Raw genomic sequence first — 19,200 nt, forward strand, 5'->3', positions numbered from 1 at the left:
AAGGACACTTTTGGGGGGGGGCAATGCTTCTCCTGCTGCCAATAGTGACTTTTAGCATTTCAATCACCTTGGTATATATGCAGCCAGGTTGCTGGAACTAAGCCTTGACATCCTTCTGCTGCTTTCTCTCCTCAAACCCACGAAACATTTTTCTTTTCTTTTCCAGAAATCCCGTAAAATAAAACAAACACTGATCTATCAGTTGTGATTTCAGCCCAGATGGTATCTCTGGACAGCAGTTATAAAGATGCCTGGATCCCGAGAGAAAACGTTTCCCCAGTTTTGCTACAGTTAATAGAAGTCATCAAAAGAAGGAACAAAATATTCTCTCTTTTTCTCTCTCTCTTTCAAAGGGAGGAGTATTTTACTGCTAATTTTGCAAAGTTCAGATAATTTATGTTTTGCCTGTAGTAGATCCATGGCGATGACAAATGATTTAGATGGAACTGCTCTGGATTTGTACCATGCATGAATTTACACAAAACATCAGGTCAAATAACACGCAGGGCTAAGATTTTGCAAGATCAAGCAGGATATTAAAAGAATCACTCACTGGATTTATGTATCAGCAGTAAACTTACTATATAAATACCTAGTAAGCCGCTAGCAAAAGTTATCTTAAATCCATCGGAAGTTACACAAAAGATCCACTTCTTATCATTTTCCCTCCTCAACGACTGTACGTACTTTTATTTTCAGACTCTACTGTTTTCGATTTAAAAGCAGCAGATGGTAAAAGCTAACACACCCCTCAAGTCATTTTTGCAGGACTGCCCATCTGCAAGGCGAAGTTTCAGAGCTGCTAATGAATGTGTGGCATTTGGCATCAGCATATTCCAACGCGCACCCTCCAAACATATAGGCCCACTCAGAAATAAGTGTTAAACACTCCCACTGACTTTGTGGGAGATTGTTGCACCCTTAAATATCTTGGATGCCATTTGTCAGATACACTACTGGAGAATGTAACGCAGATTCCTAGCTAAAAGTGAGCTTCGAGGAAATGATTACTGGGTTATCTCCAAAGAGGCAGAGATCAACAAGGCATTTTAAGTTTGCCCAATTCAGAAGGCTGTTAAAGAAAATTAATCCGTGAGTGAGGATCTCCAGAACGCTGCAAATTGTAGATGCATAGAGGTAGCCTGTAGCAGGTTCCTCTCAAGTTTTTGAAACTTTCAAGATAGAAGGGCAGTCATTAATCTGTATTTCTGATGAGGTAAAAGGCACTCAAGCTAGCACACCTGCTTGTATTTCAACGAACCAACCAACCAAACAAAAAAACCTTCTATGGATGTGAAAACATGAGGTTCCCAAAAAGAAAAAGAGCAAAAGAGTCGTTTCTCGTCAAGTACTCTTCTACAGCATCCAACCCAAGCCAAATGATGAATCGTCCCATTTCCTCCCATCCCCACCAAAAGAAAGAGTTGAAGCATTCAGATCCAGGTATGAATGTACATGGATGAATGAACCTCTCATGGTGACGCCGCATCGCCCAAGGGAAACTGGAGCTGCTCTACGAGTGGGCAAAGTGAATCGAAGCAGTGCCCCCAGCACACACATATACAGGGGCAAAGCAGTTCACAACTCGACTCCCCATTAAACACACTCACTTTGGGCAGCGCCCAAGAATCAGGGGGTGAACCCAACAGCGCAATGGTCACAACTCTGCCTGGATCCATTCAACCGCCAACGCTGACGCGGTGTTAGAAAGAGACCTCTTAATCCACAGACTATTTCCATGCGGGTCTCGCCATCCCAACAGTGAACAGCAACATCTCAAAGTTTATTAGTTCACCTTAAGGACCTTCCCTTGTTTGCAAAGCAAAGCAAACAAACAAAAATAAAACCTTTCTCCCTCAAAACTTGTGTGTGGGACATATTACCTTTTAGCACTAGTGGAGAGCTTGGCAGTCGTTTTGCTGGAGAGTTTGGTGTTTTTCTTCTGTTGGGTGGCCGAAGGCTTCCTCTCTTCTTGCTCCTCGGGTTCAGGAGCTGGTGGGTCCCTCTGATCTGCATCTGAACTCCCACTGCTAGTACTTGGACTTTCGTCATCTGACCTCTGCCTGTCACTGGACATCTTGGAAAACTTTCAGGGAAGGAGCAAAGGAGGGACAAAAAGAAAAAAAACACACACGTCAATTTCCAGGAAAAATAAATATGACTTAGTTATACATTTGGTGGCCAAGACTACTGAAGCTATACTCTATTGTAATTCACCCAAGAACAACAAATCTTTTGATTCCTCTTTATTATGACTGTGTGTCGATTGTTGATGTTACGTTTTCTCTCCTGCACATAATAATTAAATAAAAATCAGTTCCAGCCAGCGAAGGGCTATTCATTCAGTCCCCTGTCATCTGCAAGCATACTTATTTGGTGCCCCTTAAACTGGTCATGATGAAGATTGGAATGGGGGGGTGTACGAGAGGGGGGAAATAGGGTTGACCAAAATCACGTCTCAGTTTGAGGTTCCAGTGCAACAGTTCCAATGTTTATGAATTTTTTTAAAAGATTTTTTTAAAAAAAAATGGATTTTCTCCTCCCACCTCCAAATCCTATCATGCGTCCTCCCCCCCCCCCACAACACACTCCCCAATTCTTCAGACAGTACGTCAATTGTCTACTTTGTTCGGAGGCATGAGGCAGATTTAGCAGAGTACTCAGGCAATGAGCATTAATAACTTATGACACGTTGTAAATAGCAGAGGCTTGCCAAAAAATATAGGATTTTCCCCCCTTCAAGTCAGTAATACCCTCTAAATATTTACACTGGAGCAGAGGGGGTCAAGGCAGACATATCTCCTCCCCCACCCCACCCCCAAGACTTAAGCTGATATACAAATTGGGAGGGGGAGTGAGAAATAAACCCCCCACCAACACCACCCACTCCCTCTTCTTTCCCTGTATTTAAAGGGCTGGAGAGGATTTGCTATTTCAGACTCAAATGCTTTTCTCTCCGTCCAGAGAAACCCGCGAGCTCGGGTTCTATTTACACGGCCGGCAGCAAGAATTGCATTTGGTCACCACCGAGCAGGCTGGAAAGGAGGAGGAGGGAGAGAGGGGAAAGGAGGGAGAGAGAGAGAGAGAGAGAGAAAAGAAGAAGCATAATTCAAACTGCACCTTCTGCAAAGCTTTCAACGCCACCGAGTCTTGATCAGTTTCTACAAAACAGACCGACATATTTTTTTTCTCCTGCCCCCTCTAAAAAAAACACATCCAGGGAGTCTCAGATCGGAGAGCTTGGAATATTTGTATTATATATCTATATTTTTTTCTATTTTTAGAAGAAGAAGAAAAAACAGAGGATCCTCGTCGGGAATTGCAGGAGGGCAAAAATTGCAGCTCTGCCCCCCCCCAACACCACCACCCCGCGCTCCCTCTCTCTCTCACACACACACACAGAGTCGTCGCCGTCTCGCCCCCCCCCCGCGCCTCGGCTTTGTAGGGAGAGCCGAGCTCCCAGCCAGGAGGGTATGGAGGGGCTGCTATGGCAGGAGCCTCCCCCCCCCCCGCACACACACACTACCAGCGTGGTGTGTGCACACCAAGTGAGGCGTGAACTCAAGTCTCGGCTCCTCCGGCTCTGCCGGCCACCGCCAGGCAGCAAGCGCTGAAAACAAGAACAAAGCTCCCTCTACCAATCTCTCTTTCTTCCTTCAACGCGCCCCCCCCTCAACCTCGGGCGCCGCGCTCCTTTTTCCCTCCTCCTCCTCCCCCTCCTCCTCTTCTCTCCTCCTCCCCCCACCATGCTCGCCCAGGCTCCTGCTGCAGCCACCTAACCCGTTTCTCCTTTTACCTTCGCAGGCGTCCTGTCCCGACGTTAGCTCGGAGGGGGGAGGGATGGGGGGGAGGGCAGGGGAGAGAAAATGTCCTTGGAGGGGATGGAAGCAGCCCCGGGTGTGGGGTGGGGGGGCGTTGAAATAAAGCAGCAGAGGAGGCTCTGTGGCCGGGCAGTGTGGAACATTGAGAGTCGGAGCGGGGGGGTGGGGTGGGGGGAGAGTGAGTGAGTGAGTGAGAAAGGGGGAGGTGCAGTGCGGCTGGATGGCCGGAGGGTGGTGCTGCAGAGGCCTCCTAATTTATTTATTTATTTCCCCTTTGCCGCCTCTCCTCCCCCAGCCCCACCACCAATCCCCACCTCGCACCGTTTCCAACAAGCCAGCTCCCGCGGCGGGGTAAGGGGTAACGTGGCTCGGGGATCGCCAGCTCCCTCTTTCTCACGCTCCCCCCCCCCGCTTTCCCCGGGGGGAGGAAAGGCCGGATGGAACGAGGCAAGGATCGAACGTTCCACCGCCTCCGCCGCCTTGTGTCGCTACGTTCGGCTCCAGAACGTTGCAGTCAGCAAAGTTCCAAAACGGAGGAAGGAGCGGGTTGGCGTGGGGGGGCGGGTGTATGTCCTGGTGGGAAGAGTGTGGAGGGGGGGAGTTGACAGGGAGAAGGTGGCAGCAACGGTGGAGGGGGGCGGCGCTCGCTCGCTCGCTTTACTCGGCTGGCAGAGCGCGCGCGCGCCCCTGTGGGCCGGGGCGCGCGCGCGCGCGCTCTTTACCTTTGCAGGGTGCCTGCTTTCCTCGGTGCTGGCCAAGGACAAAGAGTTGGTGCCTGTCCTGAGAGACGCCCCACGACCAACAACAACTTTGAACCCTGGCTCTTGTTTTAAGCAATGGCTTCTGGAGGCCCTCATCACTGCCCCTCCACCCCACCCCTAGACATCCCACGGGGGAACACTTAACACACACACACCGCTCCCATGTTTTGCCAGCGGCGGCAGTTATTGCGGGTATGTTGGGTGGAGGGGGGATAACAGCTATGGATGGTGGCGGTGAGCAGTGAAATCGTGAATCGGCTGGCTTGAGCTGACAGCTGCCTTGCAGTTGTGATGAAATGGGCTGAGGAAGAATCAATCCATGTTCCTGTGGGCCCCCCCAACTGCTCTTTCTAGAGGTGCCTCCTAAGCCTGGGGAAGGGGGTAGCTGTAGATATGGTACTTATCTGTTCTCAGGGAAATAAATAAAAGTCTAGGGTTGAGTAAGGGAGAGGCCCACTCTGCTGTGCAAGGTGAGCTCTGAAAAAGACACTCAGCCAAACTATTGAAAGGTGACGCACAGGTTTGGGGCTTCAGAAAGGAAAAAGTTGCTCAGGTCCATCTTGCCAGCTCAATATTTCTGGTGGGTCAGCCTGTCTGGGCACTGCTATGGATACAGAGAACCAGGGCTTTTTTATTAAAAAAATGTTTAGGGGTACTCTCATTTTGACTCAAGAAAATCACCATTTTATAGTTCAAATCAGGAAAAATAAATACAGTAAATGGACAAAAGTGCAAAGATTCACAAAATGTTTAGGGGTATGTGTCCCCTCAGAAAAAAGCACTGCAGAGAACAGATCATCTTAGCTCGGTTGGCTAGAGCGTGGTGCTGATAACGCCAAGGTTGCAGGTTTGATCCCCGTATGGGACACCTGAATATTCCTCCATTGCAGGGGGTTGGACTAGATGATCCTCAGGGTCCCCTTCCAACTCTACAATCCTCCTCCTCCTCCTCCTCTTCTTCTTCCCCAGAACTGAACCTAAAGATGTCACACTTCTACTGTTCCACCACAGACATTGGGACTCAATTCTCTTCTCAGCAAAGTATTTTGTTTCCTGCTACTCCACATACGAAGCATCTCACCCTGAATGAACTTTCCTAGCTTCATTCAAGAACCCTTGGATTGTACGGCTGAGGACAAGGGTTGTCGGAACTACTGAACTATTGATCTGTTTGCTTTCAAACAAAGAAGAGGGACAGGGAGAGAAGATATCATGGCATCATCATCATCACTTTTTGTCCAAGTTCAAAATCCATTTCCCCCCATAACACTTTGTATTTCATTCATTCATCCATATCCTTACTCTCCACCAATAAACTCAAGGCAACGTGCATGATTTGTCTCTCTTTAGACAAACAATACAAAACATTCTAAACCTGCATCAAAAGAGCAGGAGGGACGCCCATAGGCTTGGCCAGGGCAAAGGTCTTCACTCCTGCTGCCTGCTCTGCAGGCAAAACCGCTAAAGACAGAATTTCTAAATTTGTGTCTACAAACATAAATTAGCATGTATCGATTCTATGCAAATCTGGATCCTTTTTTGTCCTCCTTTTTTGGTGATGCATGCTTTGGGAGCGGGGGACGGAGGTTGAAGCCTTAAGCGCCCAGCCTATATTCCTCAAGGAATTCACAGCCAAGGCACTGAGACTGTCATCTGAAAAGCTGCGACCTGCACACAACAACCTGTGTCTAGGTGAGCAAGGAATTCTAAGGGTGAATTCACTTGTGCTTCCACCCAGGATGTACAGTCTATAAAGCGGGTGATGTGCAGGAGTGAGTGGCTGCAAGTCCCTTACCCACCCAACTGAATGCCTGGATAAAAACCGCCACTTTAAAAGGCTTGTTGGAAAGGGAAGATCTGCAACAGGTGCCGAGGAAACTACAGAGGCGGTGCATGTCTGCTATTCAACTCGCCCACTGTGCTAGCGGAAGCCAGTGCAAGGAATCCCGCTAGTGCAATGGGATTTCTTCCATCCTCTCCCACATGCCCTCAATCCTGCTGTGGAATTTCAGGAGAACCTGCAGAACAGTGCATGGGGTGGAAAGGGGGAGAAGAGGAAGGGAGATCATTCTGTCTGGCAAGCAAAAGTGCCTGCACTGGCCGAACACTCCTATTAATGTAACATTGAATTCCACCCCAATTACTACATCCTCCTGATGAGATAGCATATTGACCCCCATGCAATCTATCCACCTCTTTTTTTGCAGGCCACAGGTGCACACATACTTAGTCCACAGTAACAATTCCTTATGTGTTGCCGGGGGGCTGCGTGTGACATGCTCGAGAGTCCTTCTCCCTTCCTTCTTGTTGCATGTGGGCAACCAAGCCCTGTGTCAATGGTTCCTAAGATATTTCAGCTGCATAGGTTGGCCTGTGCTCATCTCTCCATGGACCTTGCCATCTCTTTGCCCACCACAGTTCTATTGTATATGCCAAATGATGTGAGACAGGGTCCTCTATCTTGCCAGCATGTGCTGGTTCTCTGGGTTCACTTCAAATCGAGGGTAGAAGATGCATACTCAGGGAGTTGTTCTCAGGGGGAAATTGGTTGTATAGCACAACTGTCCTGCAAGGTAGGCTATTATTCATGTTGACATCTGCAAGGGTTGGTATTGCTGGGCCAATGTCCTGACTCAGGGGCCCACTCCGGCCACCAGAGTCCTGTGGCCCTGATCCTCCTCCACTTAACCACCTCTTCACTCAACTTTTGGGAGCAAGTGACAGGAGCAAGGTAAAGGAGCCTCCTCCTCTTTGGGACTCAACCACTCCCTTGCTGGCCATGTAGAAAGGATGGGGAAGAGGAAGGATCATGTCTCAATGGGTAGCAGAAGGTACAATCCCATAAATCCTCCAGGTAGGGCTGGAGAGCCACTGCCAGCTAGTGTATCAGCCTTTCTCAAACTTGGGTTCCCTAGATGTTGTTGGACCTCAACTCCCATCATCCCTGGCCACTGGTCTGGTAGCTAGGCATGATGGGAGTTGTAATCCAACAGCCTCTGGGACCCAAATTTGAGAAAGGATGGGATACTGAGCGAGGTCAGCAGTAATTCACACGGCATCAGTGAATTTAAATCTTTATTCTAAGAAACAAACAGCTCAGGAGACCAGGCCTTGTGAGCACAGCAATTCTTCCCAGTAGATCTTGCCCCAATGGGGCAGTTGTGAGGACTGAAAGTCCCCATCTTCCCACACTTGCCTAAGTCCCCAAGTCTTTCCCAAGCAATTTGAGACTCCGTCAACGTGTCTGTCTCTGGTCCGCCCTCTTCATGCCTCTTCTGGTCCTGGAAGACCAGTGGGGAGTGGAGGTGGTTGCAGGAGGAGCAGGAAACTCCCTGGCTTCTTCAGTAGCCTGCCTGATCTCTGCCTCTTGGCCCCCTCTGCTGCTGAGTCTGGACTGCTCTCTGCCACAGCCTCTTCCTGCTCACTAAGCCCTGTTCCCTCTTCAGCTTCTGACACCTCCTCCTTCCCGTCTGCTCCCTCTTCTCCCTCTGACCACTCATCATTGTCCCACCACCAATCCCCTGGCTCTGAGCCTTCTTCCCTCGAAGGGCAAGTGAATGAGCAGCAGCAAGTAGAAAGGGGACCTACAGAAGCTCCTCCTGATAGTTCTCATTTGCATGAGTAGGAATTTGAATCCAGAGCTCCATACAGCAAGCCTCGATTTTTAGCCGAGGTCTCCTAAGGCTAAGGACAACTGTGCCCCAAAGCAAATTAATGTGAATGAAATATTAATTTTGATAATGAAGTAATGGGAACTTGACTATCATGATTAAAGGATGGCTAATCAATTATGGAGCAATAAAGCAATGTGCCGTTTGTGCTGGGGGGTTGGGAATCATGAAATGTCACCAGGAGAATTGTGCTATTAGTCATGATGGGAAATAATTTCCTTCCTTCCCAGCTATGCATTCTGCATTCTGATGATCGTGGCGTCGATGTACAATGTAGCCTAATGATAAACATCTGCCATAGATCTGCTTAAAAAGTAAGTGGCAGTGTTCAGAATCAACTTTGTTCCCGTTCCTCCGTTGCCTTTATCCCTTTGTAACTCTGTGTTTCCTTGCAGAGAGGTAGACTTTCATATAAAACTACCCCTGTGATGCCAACCCTTTAGCTGCAGCCTTCGGAATTAAACCTTCAGATTTCCAGCCGCTCTGTTGCTTTTCCTCTTCCCAGTTTTTGGGTTGCCCCGATTTTGCAAGACCCAGTTACGAAGCATTTCTGATCACGGGTTTGATAATAACATAACCTATGCCTGCTTTATTTTACCTTGCATTGTGCAGTCTGTCTCAGCTGTGAGAGTTTACAAAATTGGATATCATTATCCATTGCATGCCAGTGCAAGTAGATAAATAGGTACTGCTTCGGCGGGAAGGTAAATGGCATTTCCGTGCGCTGCTCTGGTTGGCCAGAAGCAGCTTAGTCATGCTGGCCACATGACCCGGAAGCTGTATGTGGACAAACGCTGGCTCCCTCGGCCTATAGAGCGAGATGAGCGCCACAACCCCAGAGTCGTCCGTGACTGGACCTAACGGTCAAGGGTACCTTTACCTTTACCTTTTACCTCGTACTGAATAGGATCTGAATTAGACAGAGTGCAAATTCTTTCTTTTGTTGCTACTTCAAGATGGGGGAGTTGGGGAAGGGGCCTGGTAAGTGTGCATATGACAGTGCCCAGACTCAGCAACATGGAAATCTTGCATTCCTCCATTGATTTCTACCAGCAGCTCTCACTTCTGCCCCTGGGGGCGTTTTAAAATAGCTTCTCAGTGTGAACCAGGAAGTGACCTATCCAGACAGTGGTTTGTATGTGTGTGCTTCTGTCCTCCTCCTTTCAGCTGCTCTATTTAGTCCCCCTCTCCCATCTGCACAACAGTGGGGGGGTTTATTCAGTCTCTTAGCATTCCATGCTGTTGAACTATTGGTGAGTGTGTTCCCCCCGCCGCCACCCCAAAATGAAAAAAGACTTTTTTTGGGTAGTCCTGCAAACCTCCAGATTCTCCTGAGTTTGCCAGCACCCACTTGTTGCACGAATTCTAGACATAGGTTCGAGCAGTTTTGCATTTGCAAAGGGTTCTTTACTGCTGAATCGGAACCAATGGAAATCCATAGAAAACCCGATGGTTTTTTGTGCCATTCCAGCAATAGAGAGTGGGTTTCCCCGGGGGAAAGTGGCAGCAGGGAAAACAGAGGTGTGGACCAGTCCTATCTTCGGCGTGGCTGCAATGGAGTCTGTTGGACAGAGGTCAGAATCACATCCATTGTTCCATCCACTCTTGCCTCTGGCCCTGCCCAGTACTGTCATGTGGACCCCCGGAAGAGTGCTGATGAAAAAAACACTGCGCTTGGTTCCCATCCCTGAGGCTGAGTATTAATAGAGTCTCTACTTAAAGAGCGTTTTGAAGCCGGTTGGGAGTGAGGGAGGGTCTCAGACAGAACTTCGGAGGACTTTCAAGGGAAACCAAAAATAACTTAACAGAACTAAATACCTTTTTAGAAGGTTTCTGCGTATTGCTGGGTTGCCATCAGATTTCGCCTAAAGCAGAATTCAAATATCTGAGGAATATTAAGGGCAGCCAAAAATATTTCAAGGAGACAAGCAGAACTGTGGGTCGGGGTGGGGTGGGGGGAGTGTTGTCACACATCCCTGGAAATAAGCTTCAAGACACAAGCATAAAACATCGTTGGATTCATAATGTCAGAAACTGCCGTATGTCTGAATTAAAGACACTGATGTCTGAATTAAATACATTCTTTACATTATTCATGAAACAAGAACATTGGTTCATGAATTGCATCTACCTGTAGCATTTCGGCAAACTCTGCCTAGTTTATCAAATTGGCAACACCACCGTAGCCTAAATTTAAGAAAGAGATTAAATGCCTACTTCGCAAAGGGGCATGCTGTTTTAACAACGTATTGTTCATTTCATGAATTAAACAAAGGGTTGGCTCCTTTCATGATCTGTGCAAAGCAAATATCTTGTTCTAATAGCAAACTCATTATCCAAGTGCCATTTTTATGTAGGCAAAATGATAGCGCAAGAGGCGGGCTTGGGAGAACCCCAAGTTTTAAAGACGTACAAAAGACACTTTTGCAGAAGGCCTTGAGGGGTGGGCACCCAAAAATGACCTAATAAAGACTGAACACTAACCCCTGAATGCCTGTTGAGGGCTGGGGAATGGGATGGACTCTCCTGGAGAAAGGTGAGCCTGGCCTGCTAAAAGCAAGCACAGGAACACTCAGTGCTGCAACCCTTTGCTGCAGTACCCACGTTTCTAAGTGCTATTGCAAAAGCTTTTCCCTTTGCACATTAATATACCTGTGCTCCTAGGGTTTCAGCCAGACAGGACTATCTGATCTATGCAGGCAGAAACCTTCTCACTAAACACTGGGTGGGGGCCAAGAAAAGCAATATCACATCTCTCCACCACAGGGAGTCCTGAATCGGGGCGGGATTAACCATTAAGCCAAATGAGCACACGCTTAGGGAATCAAGGGAAGGGGGTGGCACAGAAAATTCCCATTGCTGGATTTACCATGGACCATATGGTGCAGCTGAACCAGGTTCTACAAAAAAGGCTCCTACGATAAATGAAAAAATTACACACACACAAACACAAAATTAATAATAATAATATAATGTGAAATAGGTAAAATAGAGATTTATGATCTACATTAACCTTGGGAATACAGCCAAGTTAGAATCTGGTAACTTGGTCCACTGAGTTACCACTCACATGATTGTTCTAATATTTATCATATCAGCTATCCCATTCAGTTGTCCACTGAGAGAAAGTGAAGCAGTTCTCCATACAGTGATGCTGGAGGGGGGGTGTTTCTTCAGATTTGGGTTTTTTAAAAAGACCTTGGCAAAAATTTTGGAAAGAACTTTTCTTTTGGGGGCATTTAGGGGGAGCGAAATGTTAACCGCATAGATTTTGGAGGCAATCAATGTGTCAACTTGTGTTGACATCATATGTGCATCACTATGAACTCGTAACGTCTTTAATTTGGATACCAAACGCTATGTTGTTTGTGATAACCGATAAGGGAATCACCCTAGAGTTTCATTCTATTTATGACCGATTCACCATGTAAAAAGTGACTGTCATGGACATAATAGTGTTATTATGTTATTTTAGGTTTATTATTGTTTATATTTTGAATTAGATATATATGGGGGGAGGCGCCACCAAAATCTTTTAAGTGCTTAGGGCCTCTAAAGGTCTTAATCCGGCCCTGAATCCAGCACATATACATGAGAGTCTCAAGCAAGTGCACTTATCTTTGCAGCAAGAAAAGTAATTCAGCCTGGAGAGAGGGAATGGGCTTCTCCTCTGCTGCGCATTTCAAGTATGGACTTGACACTCGGGAGTCATCATCAGCTGTGCCCATAAAACTAGGCATGTGCCCCTGTTATAGAGAGAGAAGCAGTGGCTGGCCCAGGTGTCTTGCCTCCAACGCTTCAATAACAGTGGCCACTGTGACTGAGTGATAATGTGTGCGATGCTTCTTAAACACTCCAAAGTGCTGCCGCATAAACGGTGGTCTTTGGGTGGTGGTCGTTTTTTGCCTAACATGAGGCTCAAACCCAAGACCCTGTGATTGAGAGTCTCATGCTCTCAATGAAGCTATCCCAGAATTCCCAGGCCCCCTTTCTCCCCAGATTTAGCTCACCCGCAAGATGTACATTTAAGGCACTCTTATTACACCACTTTCAAAGTCATGGGGAATCCTGGGAACTGTGGTTTGTTCAGGGGGCTGGAAGTTGCGGCTAGGCGAGGTCATCAGTGCCCTTAACCAAGCACATTTCCCAGGATCCTTTGAGGGAAGCCATGACTTTACAAAAGGGACGCGGGTGGCGCTGTGGGTTAAACCACAGAGCCTAGGAATTGCCAATTAGAAGGTCGGCGGTTTGAATCCCCGCGACAGGGTGAGCTCCCGTTGCTTGGTCCCTGCTCCTGCCAACCTAGCAGTTCGAAAGCACGTCAAAGTGCAAGTAGATAAATAGGTACTGCTCTGGCGGGAAGGTAAACAGCGTTTCCCTGCACTGCTCTGGTTCTCCAGAAGCGGCTTAGTCATGCTGGCCACATGACCCGGAAGCTGTACTCCGGCTCCCTCAGCCAATAAAGCGAGATGAGCACCGCAACCCCAGAGTCAGCCACGACTAGACCTAATGGTCAGGGGTCCCTTTACCTTTTATGAATGTTTACAGTTATGTGAGAGCACTCAGAATGTGACCCTAATGGTTTTTCTTTACGACGGCTTTTTGGAGCATAAGTTGTTGCAGTCAAAGAATGGGGGGGGGGTTAATGTAAACACAGTACAACCATGCAGCAGAGCCTGTGCTTTGTATACTCTAGATTCCTACATTCAGTCTCGGGTACCTGTAGTTAGAAAGAACCTGGCAGCAGGTGATGTGAAGAGCCCCACTCTCTACCTGAGAGACCCCAGGGAGCGACTGCCAGTCAAAGTCCGCAGACCCGGACTAAATGAACAAGCAAGCTGACCTGGTTATAAGGCAGAATTTGGTGTTCGACTGCAGTTTGGAAGAACAGCAAAGGCTTGTATGTATGTTTGCTTGTTTGTTTGTTAAAAAATAGGCTTCAGAGAATTCCCAGCTCCCCACTACAAGCAAATTGCCCCTGAGACGCACAGTCGAAAAATTCCTAGCATAAACAGTATCTCGGATGATGAGCAGCTTGGGCATAATTAGTAAGCGAGACGCAGGACAATATCAGAAGTCTATCAGTCAGCAGTGTGAGAGCCTTTCGTTCAGCTGCCTGCCGCTGATGGTGCCAAATGAGACTTGGGAGATTAGGAGGAAACCCTGAATGTCAGGATTAAGCATTTGGAAATGTATTTGATCAAAGGTGAGAATTAATGATGCAGCTAGGCTCAAAACTCTCGCGCTGCTTTTTCTGTGCAGCAAATCAAATGCGGCCCAGCAGCCCCTTCTCCCACCAGTCCCTAGGAAGGGTCCCACTTTTATCTGTAATTATAGGGTGCCCAAAATAGGGGGGAAAGGTAGCTGAGAAACACAAAAGCATTTATGAATTAAGATAATTACTGGGGGGTTATTATGTAGATCCCAGAATAGAGAGGATCCTTATTGGGCAATTTCCCCATAAACAGTTACTAACAAACGGTGGCAAGCTCGCAGCTGGTCAATGGAGAGATGTATGAGACAAAACAGAGACAAGGATTCCCAACTTGAGAAATGTTTTTAGACTCCCCCTTGAGCTATTTGTGAAGGTGAACATTTAAAGCAGGAGGCAGGGCACCTTTCGCAGCCCAAGGACCACTTTCCCTCATTGGTAACCTTCTGGGGGCCATTTCAAAGTGGTGGGTGGAGCCACAGTACAAAAGGGGTGGAGCCAGAAGCAAAAGAAGGTGGAGCAATGGATGTGACTCTTGCTTTTGCATAGGAGGCTACATTCCATTGACACAAAAAGGATTATGGTAGTTGAAGGACACATTCTAGCTAGGTCAAAGCAGCGGAGGAAGCCACAGAGCGAGAGCACTGAGCGACATCGCGTAGGGAGAGTGGGTGTGGCTCAGAGTCCCAAGGGCTAGGCAGAGGGCTGGACAAGGAGCTCCTCAGCCATGATTGACAGCACTGGTTCCCAACTCCCCTCCCCTCCTATGGACCAGTTGAAAATTGCCAAGGGTCTTGGCAGACCCTGATTCTTTTCTGCCTACCATCGCAACTGTTGTGCACTGCGCCAGATGTTGCATGATTTTCAATTGTATTTTTATTACCGTATTTTTCGCTCTATAGGACGCACCCGACCATAGGACGCACCTTGTTTTAGAGGGGGAGAACAAGAAAAAAAATTCTCCCCCTCTCTGCTCAGTGCCCCTTCAGCGAAGCGGCAGGAGAAATGGAGCCCCTTCCATTTCTCCTCCCGCTTTGCTGAAGGGGCGCTGCACAGCTCTCCCTCTCTGCTGAAGCCAGGAGAGTCTTGCTCTTCCGGCTTCTGCAAAAGGAACCCGAAGCCTTTGGAGCGCAGCGCGAGGTCCCTCTGCACTCCAAAGACTTCAGGGATAGCCAAGCTCCAAAGGCTTCGGGTTCCTTTCACTGAAGCCTTTCACTCCATAGGACGCACACACATTTCCCCTTAATTTTTGGAGGGGAAAAGTGCGTCCTATAGAGTGAAAAATACGGTACTTCTTTTCTTTCTTACATTACGTTTTACAGTGGTACCTCTGGATGCGAACAGGATATGTTCCGGAGCCCCGTTCGCATCCTGAAGTGAATGCAACCCGTGCCTGCATGGGTTGCGATTCGCCGCTGCTGCACATGCGCGTGACGTCATTTTGAGCATCTGCGCATGCGCGAGCAGCGAAACCTGGAAGTAACGCGTTCCGTTACTTCCAGGTCGCCGCGGAGCGTAACCTGAAAACGCTCAACCCGAAGCTACTTCAACCCAAGGTATGACTGTATTGTGTTGCAGTTTGAACAGCGCAGAATTCAGATTGCAAGTGTCCTTCACAGACACACCACGGGCCCCTGAATGAAGCGTGTGGGCCACAGGTTGGGAACCCCAGATTGACAGAACATGGTCTCTTCACATCCATGTCAGGCTTCTCCAGTGTTTTGTCCAGAAGACTAGTCACTGTTGGGTCTTTTAGCTTAGCCCTCACTTCAAATTCATAAAGCAGAAGCAATTTGTTCGTTGGGACTTTGGCAGTGGCATAGCAGGGATTGTCCTGGTTGTCCTGGGTGTAAAATTGATAGGGGCACAGAATTTCAACACCCATTGCTGCCTCAATACAGCTGCATGCTTCTGTTGCTGGTGGACCAGAAAGTGACCTCTCCAGACAATGGAATGACTCTTCTTTTCTTATCTCTGTGGCTGCAATCTCCTGGGTAATGTGGATGCCATTAGGGAGTTGATTGTGCATGTGTACTCTGTCCATTTCCCTCACTCCCACCCCATTGCTCCATGCAGCCCCCTGGCACTGGCAACCCACGCTACACCACTGGTCTTTGAGTAGATCACCAGTTTCCTTCAGAACCTTCCCAATCTTCCCACATGTCTGGATGCAGAAGGAGAGAGGCTGCAATAGAGAAGAGTGAACCACTTTCTTTGAGCCTAGGAAAACAGAGCTGGGAATTCCAGTTTATGATACAGTACCACATCCTTTTCACTACTTTACTGGACATTATCATCTTTGTGAGGAATGCACGGCTACTTACTTCAGGGGCAGACTTCAGGCTTGCAGGATCTGCTTTGTGTTTTACTAGATCCCTGAGCTCCACCAGCTGGGGCCAGGTGTAAAAGATATAGAGTTAAAGACCATGGTGCCTTTGAGCAGAGGCTGACGACAGGGATTTGTGTCTTGTGCAGCAGAGCTGAGCGGAGTTCACAATCCTTTCACATGAAAATCCATTCCAGGTTACACAAAGTTTTCTTCATTTCAGCAGTTTAATTCATTTATTTATTGGCAGGGGAGAGAGTCATTCCATCATTGCCAATGTATATATAGTTATTTGCTTGGTTGTTTATTTAAAGCATTATTTAAAGAGTTATCCCACTCTTCAGCCAAAAAGCAGCTCCCAGAGTGGCTTACAAATGTCAGTGATAAGAGAGTCCTTGTCCTCAGGTTCACAATCTAAAAGACACAACACAAAAGGGAGAAGAAGAAAAAGAATGGATGGGAGGAAGGAGGGGGAAAACAAACTCAGGCGCTGTTCCTTGGTTTTAACTGTCAGAGACAAACATGTTTGCCAATCTGCTGCAAGCAACCTGGAAATCTACCAGTAGATTCTGATCTCCTTTCTGCCCACACTTGACTTGATTCATATAGCAGCACAGCATTATGGCACCACACCTATCCAAATCATAGAAATAACCTCTGCAGAGGTAACTAAGAGTGCATACAAATGTCTATAATTTGAACAGTGAGCCCACTGTGGAAGCACAAGCACGGAGCTTAGTTCAGTGTCATAACATCATCATGATTTTGCATCGCACCAGAATGAAGCTAACCGTGTGCAGCACAGACTGGCTGGAACCAGTGATGTCACTAACCCAATTTCCCCCACCCTCTCCATAATAATCCCACCACACACACACACACACACTTAAAAAATCATGCAGAAAGTGCCAGGTTCAATCCCTAGAATTCTGAGCTGGGAGGACCAATGGTTCTTCTGGCCCTACATTAAGTAGTTTATTTGGTTTGTTTAAAGGGGAAGTGAGTGTATATGTAAACGAACAAGACACTTTCACAGTTAACAAAAAGTAAGCAACCTATTTCCCATTAGACGGGAGGAATAAGCCTGAATTAGTGCTCGGATTGGTAGCAAGGATTGCTGTCCTTTCCAAACAGAGTTCAGAAGAAAATCAGGCTTACTCCAGGGACAGAAAAACCACACCAAGTATCTTTTCTAAGATATGTTGGCATATGGAATTCTGTAAAAAGTAGGTTGTTTTGATCGTGGATGCACAGCCTCCTAGTGGTTTAAAGAAAGGCCAGTTCAGACAACCCATTTGTGACTTTACATTTGTTCTGCGCTGAGTTGTTTCGGCAGTTCAAACTGACAGCAGCTTTATCCGAAGCAGGAGTTGCTCCCTTGTGTGGAATTATGTAGATTCTGTTTGTAGTCTGACATGTGGCACAAATCCATGCATTTGTTTTACCTTCTGCACATGCAGTGGGGATCCCCTGTCAATCATGGCTTCCTGTACATGTTGAAATAGCTCCATGTGCAGTCAGTACACATTATGACTAATGACAATTTCTGCAGTTTCAAGTTTCTGTGTCTTCTGCAACGGCCCTGAATTTGTGCACGGCAACGCAATCATCTGAGCCCTCTGTGTTGTGCCTGGGTCTCGATTTCTTATGCCATCCTACCCCATCTTTTAGGAAGCACTCAGGACCTCTTTACCGTGTGCAAATTCATTCTGGGTTGGTAGGAAAAATCAGCGTGTTTGAATATAAATGGGTTGTCTGCCTAGGCCTAAAAGAGAGTTTGCTGTATACGTTTCCGTCGTCAAGTACTCCAATTCTCTTTATGTAGATTCATGAAATCGAGAAAGATCAAAGTCTGCTGTGAAGATTCATTTCAGCTGTAGATATGCAACCTTTAAGTGTACCAAAATGTTTATGAAACAGAGCTAAGTGAGGTAGTTAAAGAGATAAGCCAATGGTATCTTTCTGTATCTGTTAAGTAACCTGATACACACTAAGCTTAATTCTAGCGTTTTTGATGTCACCTTTCAAAAGACTATTGAGCAGAGGTCAATTGAAAAGGCCGGCCTTGATGTGATTTCCCGATACTTAATGTCACACATTTATGAAATGCCCAGCTGATTCAACAGATGCTTATTTGTATCAATTAATACTTATCCATTTTATTTTTCCATTGAAATCCGGAAAGATTTTACTGATGAATTGAAGATAAAAGTTTTCCCCTTGTTGTCTAACAATACATGAATAGCAATCCTCTTTAAAGGACGTAACGAGTGATGTCACCTATGTGCCAGGCTGTGTACATGCGCACCATATGCTGAAAGCACATTTCAAGCTTTTGACTCTCCCTACTGAATCCTGGCAACTGTAGTTTGTTAAGGGTGCTGAGAATCGAAGCTCTGCAAGGGGTAAACTACAGTTGCCAGGATTCTTTTAGGGGAAGCCATGTGTTTTAAATGTATAGTGTGTATGCAGGGGCAGTCCTAGCCAAAGCATCAACTAATAGGTCACAAAACTGCATTCTAGATGCGGAAAGCAAGCTAGGGATATGGAATTTTGACTGCCCCTTCTTCCTGCAACAAAAACTGTCCTGCTTTAGGAGTGCTATCCAAGAACATTGGTGCAAGCTAGGGTCGATGTTTGCTATCGCTCCATAGGAAGTGAAAAATCACTTGCAGAGCTGGAACAAATAGATGATTGATTCTCCAATCTTGGGGGATCCCAGATCTGAAAGCATACACCTCTCACTTATTTTATTATTATTAACGCTTGTATTTTCATATGTTCCAGTAATAACTCAACCTCAAAGAACCACAGGGACTCATAAATACAGTGGTACCTCGGGTTACATACGCTTCAGGTTACATAGGCTTCAGGTTACAGACTTTTCTAACCCAGAAATAGTACCTCGGGTTAAGAACTTTGCTTCAGGATGAGAACAGAAATTGTGCTCCAGCTGCGCGGCCGCAGCAGGAGGCCCCATTAGCTAAAGTGGTGCTTCAGGTTAAGAACAGTTTCAGGTTAAGAACGGACCTCCAGAACGAATTAAGTACGTAACCCAAGGTACCACTGTAGGGGAAATGGTGGGAACACCATATTTATTGGATACGGTTTAGGAAATCAGAGAGCTCTCAGGCATGCACACACTCTGTAGGGATGCAGTGACTGAAAACAGGTGTTCTGAATAGGTAGATGGCTAATTTAGTAAGGACAGAGCAATGGAAGGAGCGGGCCTGTTGGCATCAGCCGCATCCTGTTGCTCCATGTGGATGCAGAGCTCTTCACCACCACTGCATTTCCCCCAAAATGCTATCTTCTCTCCAAGCTCTTGCATCCCCCCCCACAAGCTCCGGGAGAGGGGAATCTCAGTTTGCGTGGCGAAACCCCTCCCCCAAAGAGAAATGACGACACA

The 19,200-nt window shown here is 47.0% G+C and overlaps 1 protein-coding gene across 4 annotated transcripts in view; it reads right to left on the reverse strand.

Annotated features, from left to right (window-relative positions):
- The window catches only part of UBE2E3 (ubiquitin conjugating enzyme E2 E3), a 91,623-nt gene extending 87,690 nt beyond the window's left edge, over positions 1-3,933 (reverse strand). Inside the window, exons 1-2 of one of the 4 annotated variants that reach the window (XM_053409644.1) lie at positions 3,797-3,933; positions 1,884-2,086 (exon numbers count right to left, since the gene is read on the reverse strand). In XM_053409644.1, coding sequence (XP_053265619.1) covers positions 1,884-2,077 — 194 coding nt within the window. In that variant the 5' untranslated portion in view covers positions 2,078-2,086; positions 3,797-3,933. Of the gene's footprint in view, positions 1-1,883; positions 2,087-3,120; positions 3,368-3,796 lie in introns of those variants that run through there. The other 3 variants (XM_053409625.1, XM_053409634.1, XM_053409617.1) reach the window with 3 other exon arrangements.
- Positions 3,934-19,200: the final 15,267 nt, after the last annotated feature.

Source organism: Podarcis raffonei, chromosome 1 (assembly GCF_027172205.1).
Source record: "Podarcis raffonei isolate rPodRaf1 chromosome 1, rPodRaf1.pri, whole genome shotgun sequence".
Lineage (NCBI taxonomy): Eukaryota > Metazoa > Chordata > Lepidosauria > Squamata > Lacertidae > Podarcis > Podarcis raffonei.